General features: G+C 36.9%; 2 protein-coding genes across 4 annotated transcripts in view; one reads left to right on the top strand and one right to left on the bottom strand.

Annotated features, from left to right (window-relative positions):
• Nucleotides 1–828: 828 nt before the first annotated feature.
• Nucleotides 829–22,095, bottom strand: CUTC (cutC copper transporter). Of its 2 annotated transcripts, none has more exons than XM_008572121.1 (9): nt 21,892–22,095; nt 19,148–19,219; nt 15,486–15,545; nt 12,652–12,861; nt 11,370–11,405; nt 8,972–9,105; nt 4,752–4,779; nt 2,489–2,594; nt 829–1,340 (listed from the first exon to the last, which is right to left on the bottom strand). In XM_008572121.1, exons 1-9 carry the CDS (start codon nt 21,950–21,952, stop codon nt 1,226–1,228), a joined length of 822 nt encoding a protein of 273 aa, XP_008570343.1. In that variant the 5' UTR covers nt 21,953–22,095; the 3' UTR covers nt 829–1,225. The 2 variants fall into 2 exon arrangements, with proteins under 2 accessions (XP_008570343.1, XP_008570344.1); XM_008572122.1 differs by having other exon boundaries at nt 12,796–12,861; nt 21,892–21,983.
• Nucleotides 22,096–22,247: 152 nt separating this feature from the next.
• LOC103590006 (cytochrome c oxidase assembly protein COX15 homolog) overlaps nt 22,248–27,404 on the top strand; it is an 18,432-nt gene continuing 13,275 nt past the window's right edge. The window contains exons 1-4 of one of the 2 annotated variants that reach the window (XM_008572119.1): nt 22,248–22,371; nt 23,601–23,791; nt 25,426–25,548; nt 25,839–26,025. In XM_008572119.1, coding sequence (XP_008570341.1) covers nt 22,282–22,371; nt 23,601–23,791; nt 25,426–25,548; nt 25,839–26,025 — 591 coding nt within the window. In that variant the 5' untranslated portion in view covers nt 22,248–22,281. The remainder of the gene's footprint in view (nt 22,372–23,600; nt 23,792–25,425; nt 25,549–25,838; nt 26,026–27,404) is intronic. The other variant, XM_008572120.1, reaches the window with a different exon arrangement.

The following is a 27,404-nucleotide window of genomic DNA, read 5'->3' as shown; positions in this document are numbered from 1 at the left end:
GTAATAGTCTGAACAAGCAAGAAAAAAGAATCACTGAGGTTACTGTTGATTTTTAAATAGTTTGCCTCTCATATTTATGTAATTTATCTAGCAAATATTCCACATTGAAATTATACCTGAAAAAGTGAGGGAAAAACCTAAGATTTAAAGATGAGAGAAAGGACACATTTAAATAAAGGCAAGGCTCTCGGTATATACAATCGTTAGTACCCAAATCTGTACATGCTATTCAGACTCCATTAACTAGCTTCCTGGATCAAGGGCCAGCTCTTCATGTTGTGCTTCCATTACTCTCCTAAAATAGGAACAACATTTCTATTACCAGTGTATTGTTTGCATAAAATGAGACTAAAACTATGAAAGTAATAGATACAGCTAGTGATGAACTTTACCATTTGGGACTTGCTCATAGGAAAAGCATCTTTCATCACTAGAATCTAACCTCCTTGACTGTAGCCTCAGATGAGAGAAAGAGATACTCTGATAACTTCCCTAACCTCCCCAGTTCTTACTATAGGTCTTTGTAAACTGTCAGACAGAACTTATAGTTAAGTCATTTCTCTATCTGGGAATAGAAGTAGAAGAAACCTGGTGAACATCAGAGATCACTTCTGGCTTTATAAGTCCATGAACTTTTATATCCTTCTTCCTGAGTCTGGAAATTTTTATGCTGTACCATTTTACTCTGTACCCTCAGCATATTGCCCAGGGCAGCATATCCAATGAGTACATAATAAAAAGAGAAAATGAAGACAAACACACATAAAAAAATACTTCCTTTCATACATTGCTACAGACTATATTAAGTGTAAGAATAAGAGACTTTACTATAATACAATGGAAATTTTTATTTTTCAAATTAAAAGCAAAACAGTGCTACTGAATCACCCCTGAAGTCACACTCAATTCATACCTTGCAGTTGAATTTTCCCAGCTCATCAATTAATTCCACTGAAAACAGACTAAGCCTCTGTCTGTGAAAGAAGTACAGACCAAACTTAACCATGATGACAGCAATGGCTGGCAAAACTAAGCAAAGGAAATGACTGTATCTCTGTTTCAAGTTTTTTTTCTTCTTGGAAACACTCTCCATGGCCATGTGAAACTTAAAATGAAGATTGTGATTTTCCTGGCCAGAGAAGAAGGTTAAAGCTGTTTCATAGAGAATTGTAGATTATAGCTCTACTTTCATCCTGTAATATCCATGTTTCTCAGAGAGGTCTGGCTAAACCAGGATATTCTTTGCAATAGCATTCAAAGTTCTTACTTTGGTCACATCTGTTACCTTTAGAGAATATTCTGAATTAGAAAGTGAGGCTCCCATGGCAACAGAGAAATTTCTGCAATAGAAATAATAAAGGAACAGATGATTATATAAGTTGTTAAATGAGCTGTCCCACTGGCATTTCATTTTATAGGCTATTTCATAGCTCAAGAACAAGGGTAGATTAAGGACCCTGAACTATCATATTATACAATTTTCATTAATCAATTACTTAAAACACCTAGTAGCCAAATCTACCAATATACTTGATTTTATATCTGGAAATGTAAATTCTAAGGCTCTTGTTTCTTTTAAATTGCATTTTTCCCTACTTAGAAACATCTGACTACTATTAAATTATTGGAGCCCTCTCAAATACAAAAAACCCCACATAATAGTTTCAATTCCTTAACGATGATTTAATTTCAAAATAACTGAAAACAGGGGCTGGCCCATGGCTCACTTGGGAGAGTGTGGTGCTGATAACACCAAGGCCACAGGTTTGGATCCCTATATAGAGATGGCCGGTTAGCTCACTTGGGAGAGCGTTGTGCTGACAACAACAAGTCAAGGGCTAAGATCCCCTTACCAGTCATCTTTTAAAATAAATAAATAAATAAAATAACTGAAAACAGAGAACAAAGGTGAGAGATGATGGATTAAGTATTAAAGGTAGGAAGGATAAAAATGGCTATGACCCTTCCTTCCTCACAGCATAGTTATTTACTTTGCTAAAGGAAAGCACAGTCAAATGGGTACACATGCTTATCTGACTCATTTGAAACTTAGCTGCTGAATTAGTTTATTAGTAACTAGTCTAAGTTCAGCAATGCTGAACTTAGGATATAAAGGTTCACCTATATTCAGAAGACCCTGCTTATTTATGCCAGAATCAGAACCATTTTAGAAATGTTTTCAACTGCAAAAACGACTGTAATACTTAAGTACTAATCACAATTCTGATTTTTCCAAGGTATTGGGAGAACATATACTGATAAGTAATGTTTATTATATATCTTCAAGAAGTAAAAAACTAAAAAGCCCCTTTAAAATTTACTTCTGTAGGTTTTTAATTGATAAAGTTTATTTTAACCATCTACCTATTATCTTTGACTAATCACAACAGTCCATTCATTAATCATGCCATCAACTAAGGTTTTCCTATATGGGGAAGTAAAGATTAATCTCATCCCTTCTTGTATGAGTCAAAGAACACATTTTTACCGAAACTTCATTCCCGAGTCTCTAGCAGTCCGAGCAGAACAGTGGAATTCTGTAGCACCCGAGCCCTCAAGGATCCTTTGTAGATTTCTGTCTGTTATGCCACCCCCTGTTGGAAAGAAGTAGTAATACATTAAGAAGATCAGAATTTTGCATAAAATTTCATGAATAATAATGACTGCTTGCTCTACTTGGTATCCCCATTCTGAAATTTCTCATTGATTCAAGAATTACTCTCCCTACTAAGCAAGAATGACATTAGAAAAGTGATAAAAGACATAGACTACAGACTCTACAGAAGAAGTGTTGAGGTCATAGAACCTGTATGATGGAATCTTACACATTCACTGGTTTATATGACAATGCAATGCATTACTGACTTTAAATCTAAAAAGATAATTCTGGGGCAAAAGAAGTCATTGAGTACTCCATCCCTACTCTCCCCTCAACGAAAGCAAAATCAAATTAAAACAAAAGGTAAGGGTAGGTTTGAGGAAGAAGCTACAAAAGCACAACCTCTGAGATACGTGTGAAAGAGAGAACCTCTAAGATTCTCTCTGTGGCCCAGGATTCATAGAGATACTGACTATAACTGTGCATCCTAAGTAAGGCCTTGTACACAGCAGATAATTTAATAATTACATATTAAGCAAAGGCACTCCTAATGTTAACTGTCTAAGTCTGGGTATTGGTTATCGAGACTAAATACATCTAGTCTTAAACAGAAAAGCATCAGATTCAGTAAGTCCCTTTAACACTCCTTGATTAATCTATAAAGGATCTCAAAATAACAAATATTACTATATGCTTTCCACCTGCTCATATTTCAGGCATTTGCTACAGGTCAAAGCCTTCCTAAATATCTGACAATACCCTTTACACGCCTCTTTTTAAAAGCTGCACTTTATCTGGTTGTCACCATTTTGAACCCTGGTCAGTTTTGACATCAATGGTAATAAGACAACCAGAGATTGAATGCTTTCTGATGTGATGTGATATGAAGTTTACAGATCACCCATGAAGTATTCTTACCAAAAATATTTAACCAGAATCTAACCAAATTTTATGATCTAACTTCCAGTTTATAGGAAATACAAGGGCTAGAAGAACAAGCTAAAAAATCTGGTAAATCCAGAAAGCAGTACATTCTACAGGGTAAGTGGTCCAGACTTTTTAAATGTAATTTTAAAATTTTTTAATTATTTTTTAAATTCAAGCATGATTGATTATACATAGTTTTGAGGGTACAACATGTGTTGATTAAATCAATACTATTAGCATATTCATTATTACAAATGTCATTTTTTTTAAAAAGTAAGAAAAAGGGAAAACTTCGATATTAAAAGATATTAAGAAAGAGAACAACCAAATGCAATGCTTATTTCTTGACTGGCGCCTAGTTTGAAAATATCAGCTATAAAAAACATTTTGGGAACAACTGGAGAAAGGCAAGTATGGAATGAGTATTAAATGATATTAGGAATTAGTGTTTATTTTGATAGATGTGATAATAGTATTGTGGTTATCATAATACACCCTTTTTTTAGAGACGCATAAAGATAAAATGTCAAGGTGGCTTTAACTTTAAAATACCTCAGGATAATAAAAAGATGAGACAAATGTGGCAAAATGTTTAATCTAGGGAATGAGCATATGGGTATTCATTATGCTTTTATAAAGATGGCCTTTATATTTGTCTCACTCTGATTCTAAATTGCCTTATCTAATTTTTTAAAAATTGCCCCATCTGTTCATTTCTAATGTGCCATTTAGGTACTTATCTTACAGTTATCATCAGGAGCATATGATCAAATTATTCTGGCTACAAGAAAAAATTTAGTGATTATAGATTTTCAGGAACTGAGAGAGTATAATATTTATTCAAGGATGTTGTCAAAACATTTGCCTATACCCTGTTAACAACTAGGACATTTGGCCCTAACACAGTATAGTAGCATCAAACTTGGTGTGCTTCACCAGGGATGAACATCTAGATTCTTAACTGTATACTATGAGAGAGCAAACATGGAAAAATCTCAATCCCAATCTACCTTCTTATTTGCTCCTCTCTGAGGTAATCTCTGTTAGAATGTTCTCCTCCTTATGTAAAGTTTTAAATTCCAGCACAGATCTCCCAAACTTAAACATTTTAATCAAACTACGTATTCTTCTCTCTGAACACCACATAATACATTTTCCTGCCTCCTTTGCTCTTCCTCCACTACAGTTTAGTGTCACAGTAGTGAATGGATAGATATATAAATACCTGGCATTACCACAATCCTGCCTTTTGCCTGAAAAAAGAAAAAAATAAACAAGTAAATTTTAATATTTTTCTCTCAAATGGGATAATAAGGCAGTGAGAATAGAAACATGAGTCAAAGCATATTAAATTTTAAAAATTACTACTAATGTCTAATTTTCAATAGATCTTTTCTATTTATTTGGGATCTTAGACAAGATGTCCAGCCTAATAACTTTCAATCCAGAAAGATTATTTTATTGTATTGCTTTGAAGATTTGTACTGTTATGAACACAAAGAGCAGAAGGATACACATCAATACTGAATAATCACACCATCTTAAGAAAAGCTGTTACTGAAAAATCATACTAATTACAAGTTCTTGGTATGCAATGAGATGGAAGTAGTTGAACTTAAACAACATTTCAGCAGAAAAAAGAGCACAGCATAATTGTATATTACTAAAAAAAAAGTACACTCAAATCCTGAATCCTCAACTAAATTCCTCAATTTATCATACCAATTAAACAAAACCATAGGTCCTTTAAATTGGGAGTACATGAATTAATTTAATTTCTGATAGATCTGGAAGATGGGTATTGAAATTGTCACAGAACTATCATATCTCTCACCTGTTCTCCTAAGGTCCCATTTATATTTCCAAAAAGTCATTTTTCCCCCATAAGTACCCTTCTCTCCTTCCCCTTCACCTGTTAAGATGGAATATAAGTCCCAAATTCTAACCATCCCTTTGTGAATTCCCATATGTACATATACTTATGTACATGATCAAAATCTGTTTTTTCTCCTGCTAATCTTTTGTCAGTTTAATTTGCAGGCCACCAACAACTAAAACTAAGAAGGCAGAAGAAAAGTTTTTCCTCCCCAACATGGTGAACAAGAAAGAGTTTCTACACTCAGAGTTTACACATTCAAGGAAGAAGTACAACAGAAAGATATATTAACTAAGAAGGCAGAAGAAAAGTTTTTCCTCCCCAACATGGTGAACAAGAAAGAGTTTCTACCCTCATAGAGTTTACACATTCAAGGAAGAAGTACAACAGAAAGATATATCTACATAATAAAATTTCAGACAGCAATAAGTACAATAAAGAAAGAATAAAGCAAAGTAATAAAACAGAGTAAAAGAGGAACGGGGCTATTTCATAGAATTTAATCATTGTTAGAGAAATAAGTGGAACAAGGATGTTTCATATTCTCAAATGTGCTAAAGCAAAGCATCTGTAAAACAAAACAATTACTATCTAGAAAGCTGAAATGATTTTATGAGGGAAAAAAGTTACATTTACCTGTTTCTTTCAAATGAAAGCTTTCCAAAACATGGACAAATCATATTTTCAAAGAGATGAATCCCATCACTTTTTTTTGGCTATCCATAAAAGATTACAGTAGTCCCCCCATCCACAGTTTTGCTTTCCATAGTTTCAGTTACCCGTGGTCAACCATGGTCAAAAAATATTAAAAGGAAAATTCCAGAGATAAACAATTCATAAGTTTTAAATTGCACACTTTTCTGAGTAGCATGATGAAATCTCCCCCCCAATCCTGCTCCATTCCCTTTGTGAGTCATCCCTTTGTACAGTGTATCTACACTGTATACTTGAATTAGTTACTTAGTAGCCATCTTGGTTATCCAGATTGACTGTCTCTGTATTGGTATCACAGTGCTCGTGTTCATGTGACCCTTATTTTACTAAGTAGTGGCCTCAAAGCACAAGAAGAGTAGTGATACCAGCAATTCGGACACGCCAAAGAGAATCTGTAAAGTGCCTCCTTTAAAAAAGGTGAAAGTTCTAGACTAAATAAGAAAAAAAAAAACTGTATGCTCAGGTTGTAAGATCTACCATAAGAATGAATCTTCCATCCATGAAACTGTAAAAAAGGAAAAAGAAATCTGTGCTAGTTTTGCTGTTGCACCTCAAACTTTATCGTAAGTATATAAGTGTAGGAGAAAACACTGTATGTATTGGGTTTGGTATTGGGGTCGTAGAACATACCCCTCTTGGAAAAGGGTGACTACTGCATTTAGAACTGTATTTTTACCCAAGGCTATGAAAGTGACTTAACAATTCTAAGCGTCTTCAAAAAGTTCTTGGAAATATTCATACTGTCTTTTAATTCTATTTTTTCCATGAAGTACCTCCGTATAAAGCACTTACTAAGCGTCAGATGTGTTTATTATCTGGAGTAATCCCTCACAACTATTCTAGGAGGTAGATGTTATTATTATCCTAACTTTGCATATAAGGAAACTGAGGTTTAGGATGGTTAGGTAATTTGCCCAAGGTCACTGTTAATAAGTGGCAAAGCCAAGATTTAAACACAGAGCTGTCTAATTCCAAAGCCTATGCTTTAACCAGTATATTATACTGGTAGGTAGTTACTTCAAGAAATAAAGTTAGTGTATAAGAATATACACCAGCTCTTCCTGCCAACCAATGATGAACACACACACACACACATTTTGAAATGCAATACCTGACTATGGCAATTATATCTTATTTTCTACTCCATAATAAGTAACCTTTTTAAACTAGCAACCTGATTCATCAACTCTTCTATTTTAAAATGCTTTGAGCTTCCTCACTGCACCAAGGATAAAATACAAACCCTTAAATAAAGTTTTCAAGACTCTGGATATCATTTTTCTCTTCACGTTTAACATTCTGATCATCCTTAAATTATGCTCGCTTTTTTTTTTTTTTTTTCGTGACCGGCAACGGATCGCAACCCTCAGTGTCGCGCCCGGACCGGACCGGGATTGGCCACAGGATCGCAACCCTTGGTGTTGCTCCCGCCCCTCGCTCAGCCAGCGAGCGGCCGGTGTGTAGCGGGAGCGCCACCGTGCTTCCCAAGCGGCGCACTATAGCTGTGCGCCACCAGGCCGGCCCCAATTATGCTCGCTTTTGTTTCCAGGTCTTTTCATATACTATTTCTTCTGCATGGAACAATTCCCTAATTCCTAATACCTCCCACTTTTACATGAATAACTCCAAAACATCCTTCAGATGAGTAAGACACTGCAGTTTGAATGACTTTTCTTTTGGGAAGCTTTCCCCAACTACTGCCAATATCTTTCTCCCAAACTGATGTTAAATTCCTCTCCAATGTGCCCCCACAGTACCTTTTTTTTTTTTTTTAAAGCAGTACTCTATTAAAATTGCCTGCTCTACTAAAAGTGCCTGTGGTGCACTAGATTGTAAGGGCAGTGACTACACACACATACACCCACCCCTTCATTACCATCATGGTACAAATGCCCTGCACCTAACATACTTAATAAATATTTGTAAAATCGGTAAGTCCCAGAGTAGCAAAGTCACATCAGATTCTTAGGTGAAATTTCTGAAAATTATATTCATGACTATAGAAAAGTGAAAATAATCAGATGTCTATACAGGAACACTAAGTAGAATTATTAGTAATAGCAGTAATAATAATAACTAACATGTATTAAGACTTACTATATGCCAAGCACTGTGCTAAGGCTCTAACATTATCTTATCTCTATTAATCCTCAGAGAAACCTTATAAAGGAAGTATTAAATTTATCTCAATTTCACGTATGAGGAAACAGGCTTAAAGGTTAATAATCCATTCAACATCACACAGCAAATAAGTGTCAAACCCAAGTCTCAAACACAGAACTCTCTCATCTCAAGAGTCCATACTCATTAAGACAGAATACCTCTGGACTGGCATAAGAAAAACATAGACATACTACAATTACAAAGCCATCCTTTGACTGCTCTACAAATAATGCTAACTCACCAGAAGAACACATACAAGAGAAAAAATATATTTCCTCCTATATTGACAGATGAGAAGAAATAAAATAATATAATTTCAGTTTTGGAATTTACCTCCAGATGATAATTATCTCATAAATTCTATATGGGACCCTCTGAGTATACATGTGCTGACAATGAAAAGATGTGGCTTAAAACTATGCAATGCTGATAACAGAAAAGGTAAAATTTGTTGTGGTTATCCAAGTCAGATCAGATCCTTAGGCACTGTCTATAATTTGATCTTAAGAGCCCTGGTTATTAAAAATGCTACTGTGAAAGAAATAAGAATTATATACAGTATTGCCACTTGCTTTTCCCTATAGACTAACCACAAAGTTAGTAATATTTAGTTTCACAACTTAGCTGAACAACAGAATGTCAGAAGTAACCACAACAGAGTTTTAGAAAGAAAGAAAAGAAATTGCATGTACCTGATCTATGAGTCGCTTTATTAGGGGTAGCCCTTCTAGTGCCGAACTGTCACATCCACTAGTCAATACTCGTTCAAATCCCAATGTTAAAAGGGTCTCTAGAGCTGCCATCGGATCATGAACCATGTCAAAAGCTGAAATAAATAAAATTGATTTGAATTTTGAACAGATATCCCCTAATGCAGTGATGTGCTGCATCTAGCTTGTATTGGCTTGCAAGAGCCAATTGTTTAAATATTCAGGAATTTTGCAAGTCAGATTGTTAACCCACAGGCAGCTTGAAATTAGCCAAGGTGGAGAATTTAAACTATAGAAATCATAAAATGCTACAAATCAGAGCTCTTTTTTCCCAAGAGCAAGTTTACTAGCATACCACAGTCTCCATACCACTGGTGGTATGCATGATCATTTTAATAAGACACATTTTAATAGGTGTATTTACTTAAATGCAAATTAGTAAAAATTTTCCAATTTTCAGTGGTTATAAAGGTTTCTCTTTAAAATAAATTTACTTAAAACTTTATTTAAAGAAAATTATTGTAAATGTGATAAGCAAGTGACTCAAAGTGGGAAACCGCTCTAAGGCTTCAGACAAATTGGACTATACAGAACGAAATACTACATTTGCCAGTTCTAGAAAAAGCCTTGGCTCACATTATGATTAGTAACTAATATTTTGTACTAATTCATCTACCCTACATACTCAAAGCTCATAGCATAAGGACAGCTGTTTTCAACAGACTATGTAAGGTTTCAATTCCACTCTACTGTCTAAGAGCCTTCTCCCCTCCTCAGAACCCTCAGAAAGGAAAGTGGCACTAGGAACCTCAAAACAGAAAAACTACTTCTGCTTTGGTTCTTAGCACTGCTACATGATAAAGAAGTTCTAATCTATGGTGGATTAGGTGCTAGTGGTCCTCTGGGACAGGCTCCTTCTTTTTACCCTTTAGTGTATGTAAGCAGCTAAATCTACCAAAGAGAAATTTTCCTTTTTTTGGTGGTAGCACCTTCTCCCAGTCACTACACTATCATAGTATCTTATTAAATACACAAGTGAAAAAAATGCAGAACACAGGACAATATAAAATTTCTATAAATTTTGAAAACATGAGAATACTTCTGTTAAACTTATTGGAGAAAAGGAAAAAAACAGAAATTTAAAGTCATTTTCTTAGTTTAAGAATAGAAAAATATAGTCTATATAACTGATTACTTTTAGAATTAGCATGTCAAATTTTTAAGCTATATTTTTTCAGGTAAGTGTTCATTAATTTAAATTACTTATCATGTTTAAAAACATTTTTGGGGGCTAGCCTCAATATGTTGACTTTTATGTAACCTAACATCTTTTAGTTATTACTGGTTTATAAGAATCATTGCTAAACTAATATCAAGTCAAAACAGCTTTCTGGTAGTATCATATATTTCAAAAAGAAACAAGGATAACAAATACTTATCTCTCATTTCTTTTTTTTTTCTAATGGACAATTTGTTGCATAATTTCTATAAATAAAAGCAGATGCTGGTGTCCACTCTTAGCCGTATCTTTGAATGCTTACTCAAAAGGAATAAAAACATTCAACAACTTATCAAGCACATCATCAAGTCAACAAAAATTTGACTAGACTTCTTTCTTTTCATGTGCAATGGTAGTGCCCTCTGAGGCAAAACTGACACTTATTCCTCCATTTTACTAAGGCTTAGTGTATGGAATTATAGCTACCTGATTTGTAGTCAGGAAGTATTACTTTATAGGAAACTATCAGATAACGTTTTAGAAATCATCTGATGCAGACAAACTATCAATAATGAAAAGTAATTTTGCACACTATACTGGACATCTGCTCATTGACTATTTATCATCTATTTCTTCTTTCCCTCTTCCTAATAATATCCAATTCTTCTTCAGATATCCACCTTCTCTCCCACTATCTCTCCTGGCAGGAAGTCTAAATCTGAGAAAGTTTACCTCAGCCCTAGTTCCAGGAATAGTTTTGTCTGGCTTAAGCCAGCCACTACATTTCATTTCACTGGCCACAGTAATTTATTCTTTTGGGGGTTGCCCATAACCTAAGATAATCGAATTAAAATGAATCTCAGGATTCTCGCTTGGAATGCTGTGATAGGTACACACACACACTTGCAGGCAATGCTTATTCTCTCCCTCTCTCTATTACAGCCTACCACCACCTACTTTTAACAAGTTTTCATAACTAAGTCTTCAAATTTTCTAGAAATTGTACATCTCTAAATTACAACTTTTAGTCCCAAGATCTAAGAAATCAGCTGGTAACACTGTAACACTATAGAACTATCTTCCATTAAAAAGATTATGGCATTTGGTGAAATTAGAAAACTGACATCATCCAGTAGAATTTCTAAAATGGAAATGACTCACCTCTATGGAAAGTGACTGGCAGAGGACGGCAAATAGCTATAAAAAGAAAGTCATATGACAACTTTAAAGAGGTCATTGCTGATTACTATATATAAAATTCTCCATGTTACATGAAACTTTTTATACTACCTTCTTTTAAGAAGACAGTGCACTAAAATAGTAATAAAATGGCAGCTTTACAAATTCGAAAGTCCTATCTTTCCACTAATCTCTAATTGTTATATAAAAAAATGGTCATCCACTCCTTAGAGGCATCGAACAAAAATTATATCATCTGGCAAGTACAAGGGCAGCATTACATCTATTACTTGCCCCTCTGAGAATCTTTGAGAGACACTTTGGTCTAGTGATATAGGTAGTTTGCTTTTGTCCTCTCTACATCTCCCCATCCTTACCAATTGTAATAGCTTTTCAAGTTTTTGGTGCAGTGGTTAAAAGAACCAATGTAAATTTCCCTTATACCCTATGGGAACAGTGGCAGAACCTGATCTACGGCAGCTGAGGAGAGTTAGGAGGGCTTTGCCACACATACCCTCCACCCCAAACATCTAAATAACTACTGTTTAAAATAGTTAGGTTAGTATAAGTGTACTGTGGATTGAACTGTGTCCCCCAAAGTCCCATGTATTAGAAACTTAATCCCCACAGTGTTACGAGGGTGGGAAATATTATGGTGATCGAAAGATGGGGCCTTTGGGAGGTGATTAGATTGTGAGGACCATGCCCTAGTAAACGAATTAATCCACTGATGGTTTAATGATGGTCATGGGCATCAGTCCCATGTATTAGAAACTTAATCCCCACAGTGTTACGAGGGTGGGAAATATTATGGTGATTGAAAGATGGGGCCTTTGGGAGGTGATTAGATTGTGAGGACCATGCCCTAGTAAACGAATTAATCCACTGATGGTTTAATGATGGTCATGGGCATCGTTCTGTTGGCTTTATAAGGAGAGCAAGTAAGAAGGTTAGACTCTCTCTCCACTCCTGCCACATCTGCCATGTGATACCTGGTATTACTGTAGTCACCACCAGGAAAAGACAAGATGTGTTCCCTGGACTTTGTTTGAATTTGCCAACCTCCAAAACTATAAGCAATAATTGTTTCTTTACAAATTACCCAGTTTCTGGTATTTCTGTTATAAGCAACGGAAATGGACTAATACAAAGTACCTGCAGGTACGACCAAGAAGTCAATTGTGGGATGACATTTTTCTATATCAGGAGCATAAATACAATCATCAACATTAGTGGCTTTTAGGTCTCAGATACAAATTCTTACCCACAAGGGACATGCACAACTCTTTATCAATATGTCCATCTTCAGTCAATGCCCCAAATACCAAACCATCAGCACCATAAAGCTTGGCAAGACGAATGTCAGCCTTCATCACCTCAACTTCACGATCTGAATATAAAAAATCACCTCCACGTGGCCGAATCATTACAAAAACTGGGATCTGGACACTCTGCTTCACTACTTGAAGGACACCTACAAGAACAGAAAGCAGACTAAAAATCAAATATGAACTAAAAGCTCAACAAAGTCAATATTATTGGTCATTTACATTTGCTCTTATGTATTAGTTCCAAGAGAAAAGGAAGAGTTGACTGAGGAAACCAGAGAAAAATGGACCTAAAGGGAAGGAGGACAATGAGAAGAAAAATGTATATACGATAGAAGGTAAGTAACAGAAAAGTCAAGTATTAAAAAGAGCACCAATTTAGAAAATAGAAGATACTACAATTTAAAAGCACTTGTCACTCAACTCAACAAAAATCCTATGACTCACAACACTTTTACTGGTATGTGACACTTGAAAGTGCAATAACTACCAGACTCAATGTTCTGCCTGTGTATCCCCCAATATCCAGTTTCTCCTTTCTAACTGATTGCAGCTCTACTTAAAACCTACTGTAGAGATGGTTAAAGTTCCAAAGTTTATATCCCTTAAATGGACAAAGAAATTTAGCAAAACCTTTTTTTGAAAGAAATATATGAAAAAAAGAACAAGGTTCTACATATTTGTGATTTCATGTAGAGATCTATGAATACTTATAAATAACACAATGCATGGCTAGCTCAGAAAACCTCAAAAGTGTAAGACCTGTGACAAGCACCATTAGTTGTTTACCCAATATGAATTTCCTTCTTTTTCTTTGCTAAAAGAATCTCAGTTATGCACAGGATAGCAATATGCTCAATACCAAGCAGTGAATAATGACTGGTGTTGCAAAAAACAGATTGCACGCAGATTTCCAGATATATCCTAGGGATTTCAGAATGGCTAGGGAATGCCCTCTTTTACTGAGAAAATTCCAAAGGGCTGTTGCAGATATAAATCTTTTATACTAAATAATGCTATCATCAACCTCAGAGTAGCATAACTAAGGAGTCAAACATTCATATAAGGACTTCTGCTTTTGTCCAAGACATTATAGCAGGGACCAAATTTATTATCCCACCTATAATAATAAAAAAAAAAGACAAACTTTATAAAACAATGGTTTGCAAGACACTGGATGTCAAACAACGAAGGACAATAATCCCCAAATAATGGGAAACAAATGAAGTGAGCTCTACACTGACCCAGTTTACTGCCTTGAGAGTTTCTAGGCCACAGCACAGGGAAGCACGACCCAGGCAGAGGGAGCCCAGAGAATTCCCTGAGTTGAGGAGACAAAGCTGAGAGTCCATGGAAACCAAGGTAGTTAAAGAGTTTGCAGGAGAGAGTACCACAGAGGAGAGAAAGAGAACTCTGGAGATCTTCAAAGAACCCCCTCTAATATTCAGCTGAAAACTGACTGGTGCATGCATGCAAAGAAACTATGCAAGGCCAGGGAAAGAACCACTGAAAATAATTAGAAATAAAGTGCTTGTCATTTACACCATGCTAGGGGCGCGACACTGAGGGTTGCGATCCGTTGCCGGACACGAAAAAAGACAAAAAGGAAAAAAAACAAAAACAAAAAAACAGCTCATCAATGAGTTGTGGGACAATTTCCAGCAGTCAAATAAAAGTATAACTGAAGTTTCTGATGGAGGGAATAGAGGACAATGCTGAAAACTTTGCAAATGTGATGAAAAATATAAATGCACAGGTCCACAAAACAAAAAGAAAACTATACTCAGGTACATTGTAATCAAATTGTTCAAAATGAATAATAAAGAAAACAATCTTAAAAGCAACCAGAGAAGAAAGGACACATTATACAGAAAAAAACAAAGACATGGGTAAGAGTAGATTTCTTGTCAGAAACAATACAGGCAAAAAGATGGTGGAAAAACATCTTCAAAGAACTGGAAACAAACAAACAAACAAACAAAAAACCCCAAAACTATCAACCTAGAATTTTATACCCAGCAAAATGTCTTTCAAAAATAAAGGAGAAAGACCGCTGGCTGGTTAGCTCAGCATGGTACAGATAACAAGGTCCAGAGTTTGATCCCTATACCAGTCAGTCACCAAAAAAATAAATAAATAAATAAATAAAGGAGAAAGATATTTTCAGACATACAAAAGCTGAAAGAATTAATCAGCAAAAAACCTGTACTACAAAAAATATTAAAGGAAGTACTTCAGGCAGAAGGAAAGTGAAACCAGATGGAAATAAGTAACCACACAAAGGAATGAAGAATACCACAAACGGTAACTACATATGGATAAATACATAATTGTTTTATTATTATTAGAAACTCTTTAAAAGGTAATTTATTTCTCAAACAATATAGCACGAGGTTTTTGACATATGTAGAAGTAAAACATATGACAACAATAGCACAAAGACTAGGAGAGAAATGAAAACAAAAGTCTGCCGAGGATACCAGAGTGGAAAGCTTTTTAAAAAGCCCGATCCTTGATGTTACCACTGAGCAGATGAACCAGTATTAACAGCAACTACCTACCTTTCAACTTTTCAATGTGAGAAGGAAAAACATATTTGATCAAATTTTTGATAGATTTTGTTATTTACAACCATAAGCATTTCTAACTGATACAATATCCCTAACATAGTTAACATGATATTAGTAAAGGACTCCAGTGAAACTGATTATCACTTGCCTTCAGGCTCTACAAACTCCTAGGAGAAAATCTGTGAAAAATGGACACTTACCCATGCTGGGTGTGGTTCCTCCCTCCAATAAACCAGAACATAATTCAATCCGACCAGCGCCTATGATAAAAAAGCATTGCTCAACACAATAAATTTTTAAAAATAAGCTCTCCTAAAACAGCAAACTGTTTATGTTTTTCCAAATCTAGAGTCTTAGAAATTGAGAGAAAAATTATAAAACTGGAGTTTAACTCTATTAGTCAAGATTAAAAATAGAGTTAAACTCCAGTTACTCGTGTTACTAACAGTCAAATTTAAGAGTTAATTAAAGTCAACCTAGTTCTCTTAAAATTTTGCTTTACAGGGTTGCCTCACCATGCACAGGGAAGTGAATTAGAATAGAGACATTTCTGGATTGACCATAGTGGGATGCTGACTCTTGGTTGAAAATAACATAATCTTTTCCAAAAAGTCTTTATTATTCTAAGATTTTAAAAAAATGCAAAGTTACTTTTGAGTAGCTAAATCAAGATAATTTCAAGAATAAAAGGTTGCTGAAAGCAAAAGAACTATCAGACTACTGGGGTCTTGTCAAATGGTCTCAGGAGACAGCCTGAAGAGGCTCTCACTAGCCAAAGATAAGACATTTTGAGCATCAATAGGCAGAATAACCTGAATGGATTAAAACACATAAAATATGTCTAAACCTATGTTTGTAATGATAAAACAATTCACTGAGCTGGCTGGTTAGGCAGTTGTTTAGAGCATGTTACTGATAACACCAAGGTCCGGGGTTCAATCCCTCTACTAGTCAGCCAAAAAAACCAAAAACAATTCACTGGAGGATAGAGAGCAAATTCATTATTCTAAAAATTAGTAAATAAGGGGAAAGAAGAAAGCACTTATCCTGCCTTTCTTGTACAAACTGAACCTCATCATAACCAAACAGTTGATTAGGGAATACTTACAGAAGTATTCTAGCTAAAAAATGAAAAACAAATGTTAGAATATATCACCATTTTGCAATCCTTGGATTGCTAAAATTATTAGGTGAAAAGCTGATGGGAAACCTTATAAAGGATGGATCACGCTGGCAATACCTGAATGCACTGAACAATCTTAGAATCACAAAAACAGAAAAAACCCAGATGTTATGTCCTCCTGATGTGATGTAACAGGAAGCATACAATGTTACCTATAAAGTAGTCTTGTCAAAACTCAAATCTGAATCTGATTAAGTCACTGGGTTAACTACAACTTTATAGGAAATACAGTCATCAGAGGAACACATTAAATGATACCACAACCACATACACAATCAGCAAAAGTGAGAATGTGCGTTACTCTCAAGGATGAATATCATCATAGTCTCTTTAACAAATAAAGTACAAGAAAGAAAAGAAAGGAGGCTGGCCCGTTAGCTCAGTTGGTTAGAGTGCAGTGTTATAATGTCAACATCAAGGGTTTGGATCCCCCTACCCGCCAGCCCCCAAAAACCCACAAAAAAAAAAAAAAAAAAAAAAAAAAACAAAAAAAAAAAAAAAAAAAAAGAAAGAAAGAAAAAAAGTAGAAGAAACTTAGAGAATCAAAGAGATTTAAAAGACATATCAAACAAATGAAATGTTTGGCTACTGATTCAAAGAACTGTGAAAAAACAAAACAAAAAAAAAGTATGGGCCAATTAGAGAAACCTGAAAACTGACTGGGTATTTGATGATATTAAGAAATTATTATTTTTTTAAGTTGTGTTAGCAATATTGTGGTTTGGTGGGGTTTTTTAAGAGTCCTTATCTTTTTTTTTTCAGCAGCTGGTGGATATGGGGAAGAGTCCTTATCTTAAATAATATACATTAATAATTTCCGCACTATTTATGGATTTCTTGTATGTATACACATAAGTCCTTTGAAAATAATAACTGAAACGACGAAAGGAGTCCTTATCTTTTAGAGATACATATTGAAATATTTAAGGACAAAATGACATGATGTCTGGGATTTGGTTCAAAATAATTTGGGGGTAGGAGAAGAAAAGTAGGAATATAGATAATGGGTCAGCAAACTATGGCCCTCAAACCAAAGGTTCATAGCTTGTTTTTGTTATGGCCTGCAAGCTAAGAATATTCTTGTGTTTTTAAAAAATAACAGCTTAATTGACATATAATTCACATACCATATAATTCACCCATTTAAAGTGTGTAATCCAGTGCTCTTTAGTATATTCACAGTTTTGCCACCATCACAAGTAATTTTAGAATATATTCATCACCCCTCAAACAACCCCACACCCTTTAGCAGTCACCTCCCTTCTCCCCATGCCCTCTCAGCAACCACTAATCTACTTTCTGTCTCCATAAGTTTGCCTATTCTAGACGTTTCATATAAATGGAATCATACAATAGGTGGTATTTTGTGACTGGTTTCTTACACTTAGAATAATGTGTCAAGATTCATCTATATTGTAGCATGTATAAGTACTTCATTGCTTTTTATTGCCAATTAAAAGTTTTAAAAATTAAATGGTTTTTACATTTTCAAACCATTGTTTTAAAAAAACAAAGAAGCATAAGTGGCAGAGAACAAATGTGTCCAGCAAAGCTGAAAATACACATTACATGGCTCTTCACAGAAAAAATCTGCTGACCCCTGATATATGTGAAAGATTGTCCATGTCTTCAAAATGGCTAAGCTGAGTGATGGTACATACTATTCTCTTTACTTTTACTTATGTTTGAAATTTTTCCATAATAAAAAATTTTAAAAATTTCTGAGATGATGGAAATGCCTATTTGTAGAGGATTAAATTATGTCCCCCCAAAGCTCAATGAAGCTTGAATTGTGTCCCCCAAGTTTTATGTATTAGAAACTTGGTCCCACTGTGACTGTTAGGAGGGTGGGAACTCCTACTAGGGTAATTAAAAGGTAGAACCTTGAAGAAGTGATTAGATTGTAGGACCATGCCATAGAGAATGGATTAAAAATGGTGGCCAGGGGCGTGGTTCTGAGGGCTTTAAAAGAAGACAGAAGAGAGTCTGTCTTTCTCTGCTGTCTCCACTTCTACCATCTTGTGATGTGAGACCCCCGGGTCACTGTCACTACCACCAGATGGACTTTGGACTTGCCAGCCTCAGTAACTGTAAGTAATAAATTTTGTTCTCTTCATAAATCACCCAGTTTCAAGTATTTTGTTATAAGCAAAAGAAACCTGGACTACTACACTATGCTTCCTATTACAAGTTCAGAGTACAAAAGAAACTTTGAGGTAAAAACAGGTAATGTTAAAAAAAAAAAAGGGCTGGCCCCTAGCTCACTCAGGAGAGTGTGGTGCTGATAACACCAAGGCCACAGGTTCGGATCCTGTATAGGGATGGCCGGTTCGCTCACTGGGTGAGCATGGTGCTGACAACACCAAGTGAAGGGTTAAGATCCCCTTACTGGTCATCTTTTAAAAAAAAAAATAATGCTTTAAAAAAATTAAATTTTTGTTAAGAAATGAAGTTAGTATGTAAGCACTATTTGAAGTTTTGACTCAAAATGTGACTTGCTGAAGGAAGGGAGGGGAGGAACTAGACCATAATTTTCCAGTACATTTTCTAGTTGGTTGTCTGAGAAAGGATTACTAGGATCCTCATATATCACAAAGGTTTCCGAGGTCAGTTCATAAGATTCATTTTCAGACTCTTAAAAGTACTGCCAACTGTCACTCGTTCTCTAATTTCTCTTACCGCCTCTTTCTGCATTCACAGCTGACTCCACTGAATCAACACACACTTCCATGAGAAATCCATTTGCTGCTCCTAAAATATGTAAACAACAATGCAAAATCATAAAGGTACTATCCATCCAGGCCAATCACCATGTATATTTTACATTTCACTGCCAAAATCCAAATGTCCAATAGGGAAATAGATAAGTACACTAGGGTCCATGAGCACAATAAAATACCACACTAATTATTAAACTGATGTCTCTGGACTGAGAAATAGGTACAGGGACATACGCATAAGAAATTATACTAAGGAAAATATGCACTACTTCCAAATTAATCTTCTTAAAACACAGATCTCATAATCATGTTCCAGCTCAGATTCTTACAATGCTTCTCAGTGCCTGTAGAAAATGTTTAAACTTCTTTATGAGGAATATATGTTTAAAAACAGGGATGGACTTCAAATCCTGGTCCCAAATCTTATTTATTGCATGATCCTAGACAAGTTACTTAAGTTTCCTACCAAACAGGGTAGGTTTAGTAACTACTCTAGAGTAGTGAGGATTGAATGAGATAATTCACGTAAAATCCACAGTACCCACTAAGAATTCAAAAAGTATTAGTTATCATTAATAAACTATACATTATGTCCTCTATACACTTGCAGTTCTCTCCAATTCCTATCCCTGCTTTTGCTTATACCATTTCCTCAACACACAAAGTCTTTCCAGCTTCATCTCTGAATGCAAAAATTTTCCAAGGCTCATATCAAATCACAATTACATGATTTTTCCTCTCCCAAATTAGGAAATTGTATCTCCCTCTTTTGAACTCCTATAACAAAGAGTTATCAGACACTTATCTGCATAAATAACAAGAGACAGAAAGTGTTTTAAAGAGGAACAATTAGTGTTTTAAAGAGAAACATAACCCTTTAAGACACTAATTATTCCTCTTTAAAACACTAATTACTTTCTACCTCTTATCATTTATGCAGATAAGTGTCTGATCATTTTTACTTAACCTAAAGTTCCTAATTAAGGTCTTTATGTAAGAAATCATCATCACCCACAGCAAGCACAGTGTCTACCATGGTACACAATAGTCACCTCAATTATTTACTAAAGGCTGAATAATTACAAATTCATAAAAATTCATGTATTTATATAAAAAGTGATGTAAACAGAGTTTTGCGTTTTTCTATAAGTTAAGCACACACGTTTTTTAAGTTAAGGATATTGAATACATACTTCACACAATGATACCTAAAATAATGTTTGCCACATACTGGTAGTAGTTACTACTGGATGGTGGGATTTGGAATTATTTTTATTTTCTTCTGTTTACTTTTCTATACTGCTTGAATTTTTCTAACCAAAATTGCTTTTATAATTTAAAAAAAGCAATTTTTACTTTGAAAAACAAAACAAAATCTACTATCTGCTAATATCAGTCCCAAACTGAGTTAAGTGTCCATCTGTGCTCTTAACATCCTGCATTAACTCCATGGGTTTCCTGACAGCTACTACACCCGCTGTCAGATCCACGGAAGTGGACAATGCTTCAGGGGTACCATTTGCCATACACAAGAAAGCACCCTGGCCAGGAGAGGATGAAGATGGCCAGGAGACGGTGAAGATGTATACAAAAGGCAACGAGAAAAGGCAGGGTAAGGCAGTTGTCCTAAGCAACAAAGTTACTTGTAGGGATCAAACAAGGAGAAGACATTTGTTTGAAGCACCAAAGTGTTGTAGTCCAGGTAGCTTTGGGGGCCACTGTAACTCTTTCAGTCTGTAGGGTGAAAACTATTTTCATAATAATACTAAGACTTTATTTGCCTTTTTCACTCTTGTTCTCTCACAAGTGGAGTTTTCCGTTAAATTACTTCACGTGTCAGATTGAATGCAGAAGCAGGTACGAGAATCGAGCTATCTTCCATTAAGCCAGATATTAAAGAGATTTTCAAAAATATAAAATATTGCCACACTTTCGCTATTTTTTTTGTTTGTTTAGGAATATTTATTTTTCATAAAATTAGGTTATTTATGTTAATATGTAATGGGCTCATTATAGTTTTTTTCTAATTATTCAACCAATAAACATTTTAAAGATTTAAATTCTAACACCGTCAAAATCGATAGATACATTCAATATAAAGGAAAGATCTCTGAGGTTCTCAACTTTTAGGAGGATAAAGGGATCCCGACATCAAAGTTTGAGAACCGCTGGTCTGGAGGAACCAAGAGTTCGAGGAGGAGGGATTTGCCAAATTCTCTGGCACCTGCCATGACACCCTCCCCTGGCGCGGCAGGAAGAAGTCGGGACTTGGAGCAACCACAAGCTCTGTCACTTGGCAGCGGTGCGGCTCTGGGGACACGCCCCACCCCCGCCGTAGCAGCTACAGGTTATTGAGCGGTCACCACAGGTTAGGCACCAGGCTCCGCGCTGGACATTTAACTAGCGCAGCGGTGGTGAGGTGGGTCCCGGTCTCCTCGTGTGGCGATAAGAAACGTGAGGCTGAGAGAAGTTAACCAACTTGCACCAGGTCACACGACTGCCTGTACGTGGTGGCGCCGGGATTCCGACCCATACTTAGGCTCCAGAGCCCGGCCTTTCTCGCTACCTGCCCCTCGTCAGGCCGCAGAGATAGATAGAACGTGCCGCATAAGGGGCTGTGAGGAGCTGACGAAATTCCACCGGGGGATAGCGCCCGGGGAAGCCAAGTCGGCCGACCGCCCCCTCCCCCGCCATCTTCCGCACCGGCCTTTCCCGACGGCATCCGCGCCCGTTTCCGCTCGGAGGAAACCCCCTGCCTCTTCATACTCCATGCGTTCTTCCCACGCGCGCTTTCGGTTTCCACTCCGAGCCTGGGTTCTGGCGCGCGCAACAGGAGAGACGCGTCCTCAACAGCTGCGCGCGCCTCTGCGCGTCCCCGACGCCTATGCCCCAGCACCCCCTGCGAAAGCGGAGCTGCCCCCGCAGGCGCAGTCACGACATACTCCGGCCTCCTGAGAAGACGGCGCCCGCGCTGCTTGACCCGGAAGTGCTTCTCTTTTCGGTAGTTGACCCGGAAGTACTTCTCTTTTCGGTAGTGGAGAACGGACACTGCTGAGCGCAGGGGTGTGCAGGTGGCGTCTGTGCACTGTCAGTATGCAGCGGTTGCTTTTTCCGCCCTTGAAGGCCTTCGTGGGGGGCCCGTGTCTCCGGCTCCTGCTTCCTAGAGCAGCGCCTAGAGCACAGGTACCTCACCGCAGCGGACTCCGAGACCAGAAGCCGGGACGGGGTAAAAGGGCCGTGATAAAGACAATAATGAGCCCCACTTCACGTTTCACAACGCATTTCCTTGTGTCCAGAGCCCCTGAGTTTGGATCCCGAGTACCGCATGCTAACTGTATGATATTGTCTAAGTAACTTAACCTTTCTGGGCCTCAATTTCCCTATCTGTAAAATGGGGACAGCAATACCTACTACATGGAGTTGTTGTGAAGATTAAATAATTGAATATACATCAAGCCTTTAGCACGTGGTAAAAGCTCGGTAATTTTTACCCTTATATTTGATTTTTGCTAAAAGCCCCCAAGTAGGTTAGGAACAATAATCGCATTTTACAGAGAAGGAACTTCAGGCTTAATTTAAGTTACTTAAATTAAATTGTCTAAAGTTACCCAGTTAATTAAAAGTAGGAAACTGAACGTGGATCTTGGACTCTTAAAGGATAGAGTTAGAAGATTATGTGTATTCGCTTAACTAATAATTATTGACTAATTATCATGTGTTATGAAACTGGGAAGAGAAAGATACATACCACAAGACTCCTGCCCTGGAAGAAGTCACACTTCATTCATTTGATAATTCATTTGTCAAATCTTTATTAAGGTCATTTATGTAAGGGAACAGTGTTAGAAACAAAGGCAGCAGGAAGGAAAGAGCAAGACCAGACCCTGCCATCCAGGGCTCATAGTTTAGTGGGAAATACAGACAGATGAACCTGAAGTTACATTAAAATGTGATAAGGGCTGTGATAGGGGAGGTACAGTGTGCTGTAAATAACCTGCTGGACACCTTGGAGAGTCTGGGAACACTTAGCGGAGGTGACATCTAAGCTGAGATCTGCAGTAGGTATTATCAATCAGGGGACAGGGAATGTCCCAGACAGAGAGAAATCACGTTTAAAGATCCAGAGGAGAAAGAAAACCCATGTCTAGGTGTAGAGTGAAGTCTGGGAGAAGTATGCAGAAACCAGAGATTCATGTAATGTGGGGATGGTCTGGAGTGAGGAAAGACTTGAAGCAGGAAAACCAGTTGGAAGATGGATGCAGTGATAAGTTGTTAAGAGAAGATTTACCCCAGGGCAGTAGCTGTAGAGATGCAGCCATACAGGGTACTTCATCCCAGTCAGAATGGGGTTGAGTGTAGGTAGCAGCACTTCCCCATTTCTCCAGTTGTAATTTGTCTGTCTTGATCCATAGTGTGGTTGCAGCTGTGGTATCAGGCGCCCTCTGAGGCCAGGGCAATACAGCACCATCTCTGAAGCAGCTTTGCAGTCTGGAAGGGGTACAGTGTCCCTTCCCTCAAAAGCTGCTGAGCGGGTGGTAGGCCAGTGGCTCCTGGTCTGCAGTGGAACAGTGGCTGGAGCAGTAATTCTTGGTGGAGTAACTAGGTGAGTAATTTGCTCAGAGTGAATCAGGTATTTGTGTCATCAGTTGAAGCACAGGATGACGGAGGGGAAAGGGACCTGAAGGATCATCTAGACTAGCTCTCTCATTTTACAGGTGGAGAAACAGGCCTTAAAGAGGGAACATGTCTGATGGCTTGCTCTGCCTTAGAACAGTTTAGAGTCTTATTAGCAGGAGAGCCTTTTGTAAAGACTGGTTTAGATCTAAATTGGTAACTGTGCATTGTTTGTGTATATTTTCCTTCTCCAATCAGAGTTCTAATTTATATCAAAACTTTTTTTTATAGTTTGTTTGAATTAAACCCAGATAAGTTTCATACATCACAGTTGGTTCATGTGCCTCTTAAGGCTCTTTAAATTTATAAAGAACTTTGTAGATTTAGGCTGTCTTCCCTCCTCCCCATTTTTGTTGTTGAAGAAACTCAAGTCCTTTGTCCTACAGTTACCTACAGTCTGGATTTTGCTGATTGCATACTTGTGCCGATGTTTAACATGTCCCTTTGTCTCCTATATATCCTGTAAATGGGTAGTTGCTTGATCAAATTCAGATTGGGAATGAGGGGACAAAATACTTCATAGGTGATTAAAACATTCATGAATATATGGTGTCTATTGGAGATGTCAACAGCCATTGATTACCATTATTTCATTAGAGTTCCAAAATATTTTATTAGCTCAACTCTAAAGAAAACCTTTCCTTCATCAACAATTTGGTTATCCCAAGGTATAGTTTGTATGGGAAAATCAAGATAAATACTTGATTCTTTCCCTTTGCCAATATTCAAATACCTTTGTTCCCAAGATCCTCCAAAGGTGGCAAATAAAGTGTTTGAGTTTTTAAGTATTAGTATGAGCCCATAATTTTAAACAAATTTGGTATGTTTCAATCCATTGCAATGATGGTGTTGATGATTTGCTCAAGTTGTCCCATCTTGAGTCAGTCAGTGGGGATCTTTTGAAATTGGCTCCCTCATCTTTTTGTCAGGGACCTAGTTACCTGTAATGCCTTCCTTGCTGTCTGGTATGATAAGATGTTCCAGGCTCATCTTGTACATTTCTTGCCTCAGTCCTAAAACTAGCCTTTTACTTTAGGAAATCTAACTCCTTTTGGTGAAAATATTTTCTGGTTTGGATAAAGTGTATGATCCTCAAATTCTGTTCACATTCTCTGTGCCCTAATTTTAAAATACCTTATGTGTTATATAGGCTGTTATGGGAAACTGCATCAAATTTGAGTTGTATTGTCTTAAATTCACTCAGGAATGTAAATCTGTATACCTGTAACAAATCTCTTTTCCCTGGGTAAAGAATGTTGGTTATGCATTTAGGACACATTTCTTTGGAGAACTGTTGATTGTTCCTGTCAAGGAATGCTAGTGAAAGAAATAAATGGGGAGAGTTGAATGAAAGTATTGAGAGAATAAGAGGGTAAAGAAATTTGTACCTGATGGCAGCCATTTCTGCCAAAATTCTAAGCAGTAAGAGAGAAAGATGTCAAAAGAGGAAACAATGAAATGACGTGTTTACCTTTAGCAGGTTTAGGTTCAGATCTACTTGTTGCTGTAAACCATTTATTCCAGCATCACACACGTACTCCAAAATTTCTTTCCTATCCTAAGATTGACAGAGTCTGGCCTCTCGATGGTAGACTGGCATTTAATAAAGGAGATGAAACCACCTACAAGCCAAGAGGAATGGGAAGCAGAATTCCAAAGATATCAGCAATTTCCAGAATTTAAAATGTAAGTATTAGAGAAAATAAGGTAAACATCCCACTAAGCCCATTTAATCTTTTGCTTATTTAAACCCTTCAGAATGGTTCGATTTCTTTATTTCTTCATCTTTGGTTCAGTTACGTTTAATGAGCTCCCTACTGTAAGGCTACAATTCCAGAGTTATTCTGAGATTGCTGATGAGGAACAGAGCAGACCTACCAAGCTGCAAGACTGAGAATGTTTGGGCATTCCATAGGAAAATAAACATGAGATGGATGTTTCCTCTTTCTTCTTTTTTGACTTCCCCTTTCACCTAGCTTGAATCATGAGATGACGTTGGCAGAATTCAAGTTCATCTGGTACATGGAGTATTCACACCGAATGTGGGGTCGTCTTGTAGGCCTCGCATACATCCTGCCTGCTGCCTACTTTTGGAGAAAGGGCTGGCTCAGCCGTGGCATGAAAGGACGTGTTCTTGCTCTCTGTGGTTTAGTCTGTTTCCAGGTAAGATATATTCAATGTTGGGAAGCCAGGGATGCTCCCACGAGCTTCCTAGCTAACATTGTTTTTAAGGAAGTGATCGTTGAGGCACTATAACAGAGTGGGTAAAAGCATGTGTTTTAGTGTTATAGACTTGGCTTTGAGTCTCAGCTCTTCCACTTAGTAGAGAAACTTTCTCAACCTCTGTAAGCTATGATTTACTTTTCTGTAAATGGGGATAATAATAATGCCTACTGTTTAGGGTTGTGTGAATATTAAATGAGATCATGCATATAAAGCACTTTGTTTAGTACCTGGAATCAGTAAGCACTCAGTAATGTACTTTCATGTGCCACAAGAAGTCAAGATTCTTTTCCATCATGACTCCCCCAAGTTTTCATCTCTTCTCTTTTTCTAACTTGCCAGCTGTATGGGAAAGTGGGATCCCTATGCTAGAATGGCTGCAAAAGCAAATAGGAAAATTCCAAAAGGGAGAAACATTTTGTGGGATAAAAGATCTTAGAATACAGATGTAGCTGGGAGATAACTCATGTATAAATGGTAATTAAAATCACTAAGTTGAACTTTTAAGGAAAAGAGCTTTGAAAGACTCCCACAGTTAAGAGTTTGGGTGAAACTGTGAGCCAAGTAAAAGGAATTATGAGAGAATACACACAGAAGTGTTTGGGTCAAGGTGTAAAGGTGCTAAGGAATTGTATCAGAGCATCAAAGAAACATCATCAAACTTTGATCAGGAGGAATCTAATTGATTAATTTAACTTAGAAGTGTTAAGAAGATGAGCCAATTAGAAGGGATTAAGGAGGGAGATGAGAGAAGAAATAGAGGCAATAGAAATAGCTAATAAAGAGTTAGATACTAATTAAAGTCTGATATTAACTAGGGAAAGGTAGGTGGAACAAAATGAAAATTAATATTTTAGAATTAAAAAAACAAACACAATAGAAACAGACTCCCAGGGAGGCAAAAATTGAAGTTGTCAGATAGGGTTATTGGAGGAAGAAAGTGGGGGCTGGTCAATCACACTGTGTATGCCTTTATTTCCCAATGTCTCATGCAGATCAAATCAAGGTAATTAGAGTATCCAGAGTAATCTTGAAAGGGGAAAGAAATGACCAAAAAGATTTCCTGAAGGGTATACATTCAGAAGAAGTGGGAGAATCCCATCTCTTTGACCTGATTCTACTGGCTGGGGAGTGTGGGAGTGAAAGGGCTATATTTTACCTGATATGATTGGAATTGATACTTGTTTGGTTAATTGAAAAAGCCAGTTAAAGCAGAGAATCATAGAATATGATACATATTGTAAACTTTAAACTTAAACATGTACTTTTATTATCAACTTTTTTCATTTGGGGGGGGGGGGGGGGGGGGCAAAAAGGGA

This window comes from Galeopterus variegatus, unplaced genomic scaffold (assembly GCF_000696425.1).
Source record: "Galeopterus variegatus unplaced genomic scaffold, G_variegatus-3.0.2 Scaffold753, whole genome shotgun sequence".
NCBI classification, from domain to species: Eukaryota; Metazoa; Chordata; class Mammalia; order Dermoptera; family Cynocephalidae; genus Galeopterus; species Galeopterus variegatus.
The sequence above is the reverse complement of the archived record's forward strand: the minus strand, read 5'-3'. Positions and strand labels throughout refer to the sequence as shown.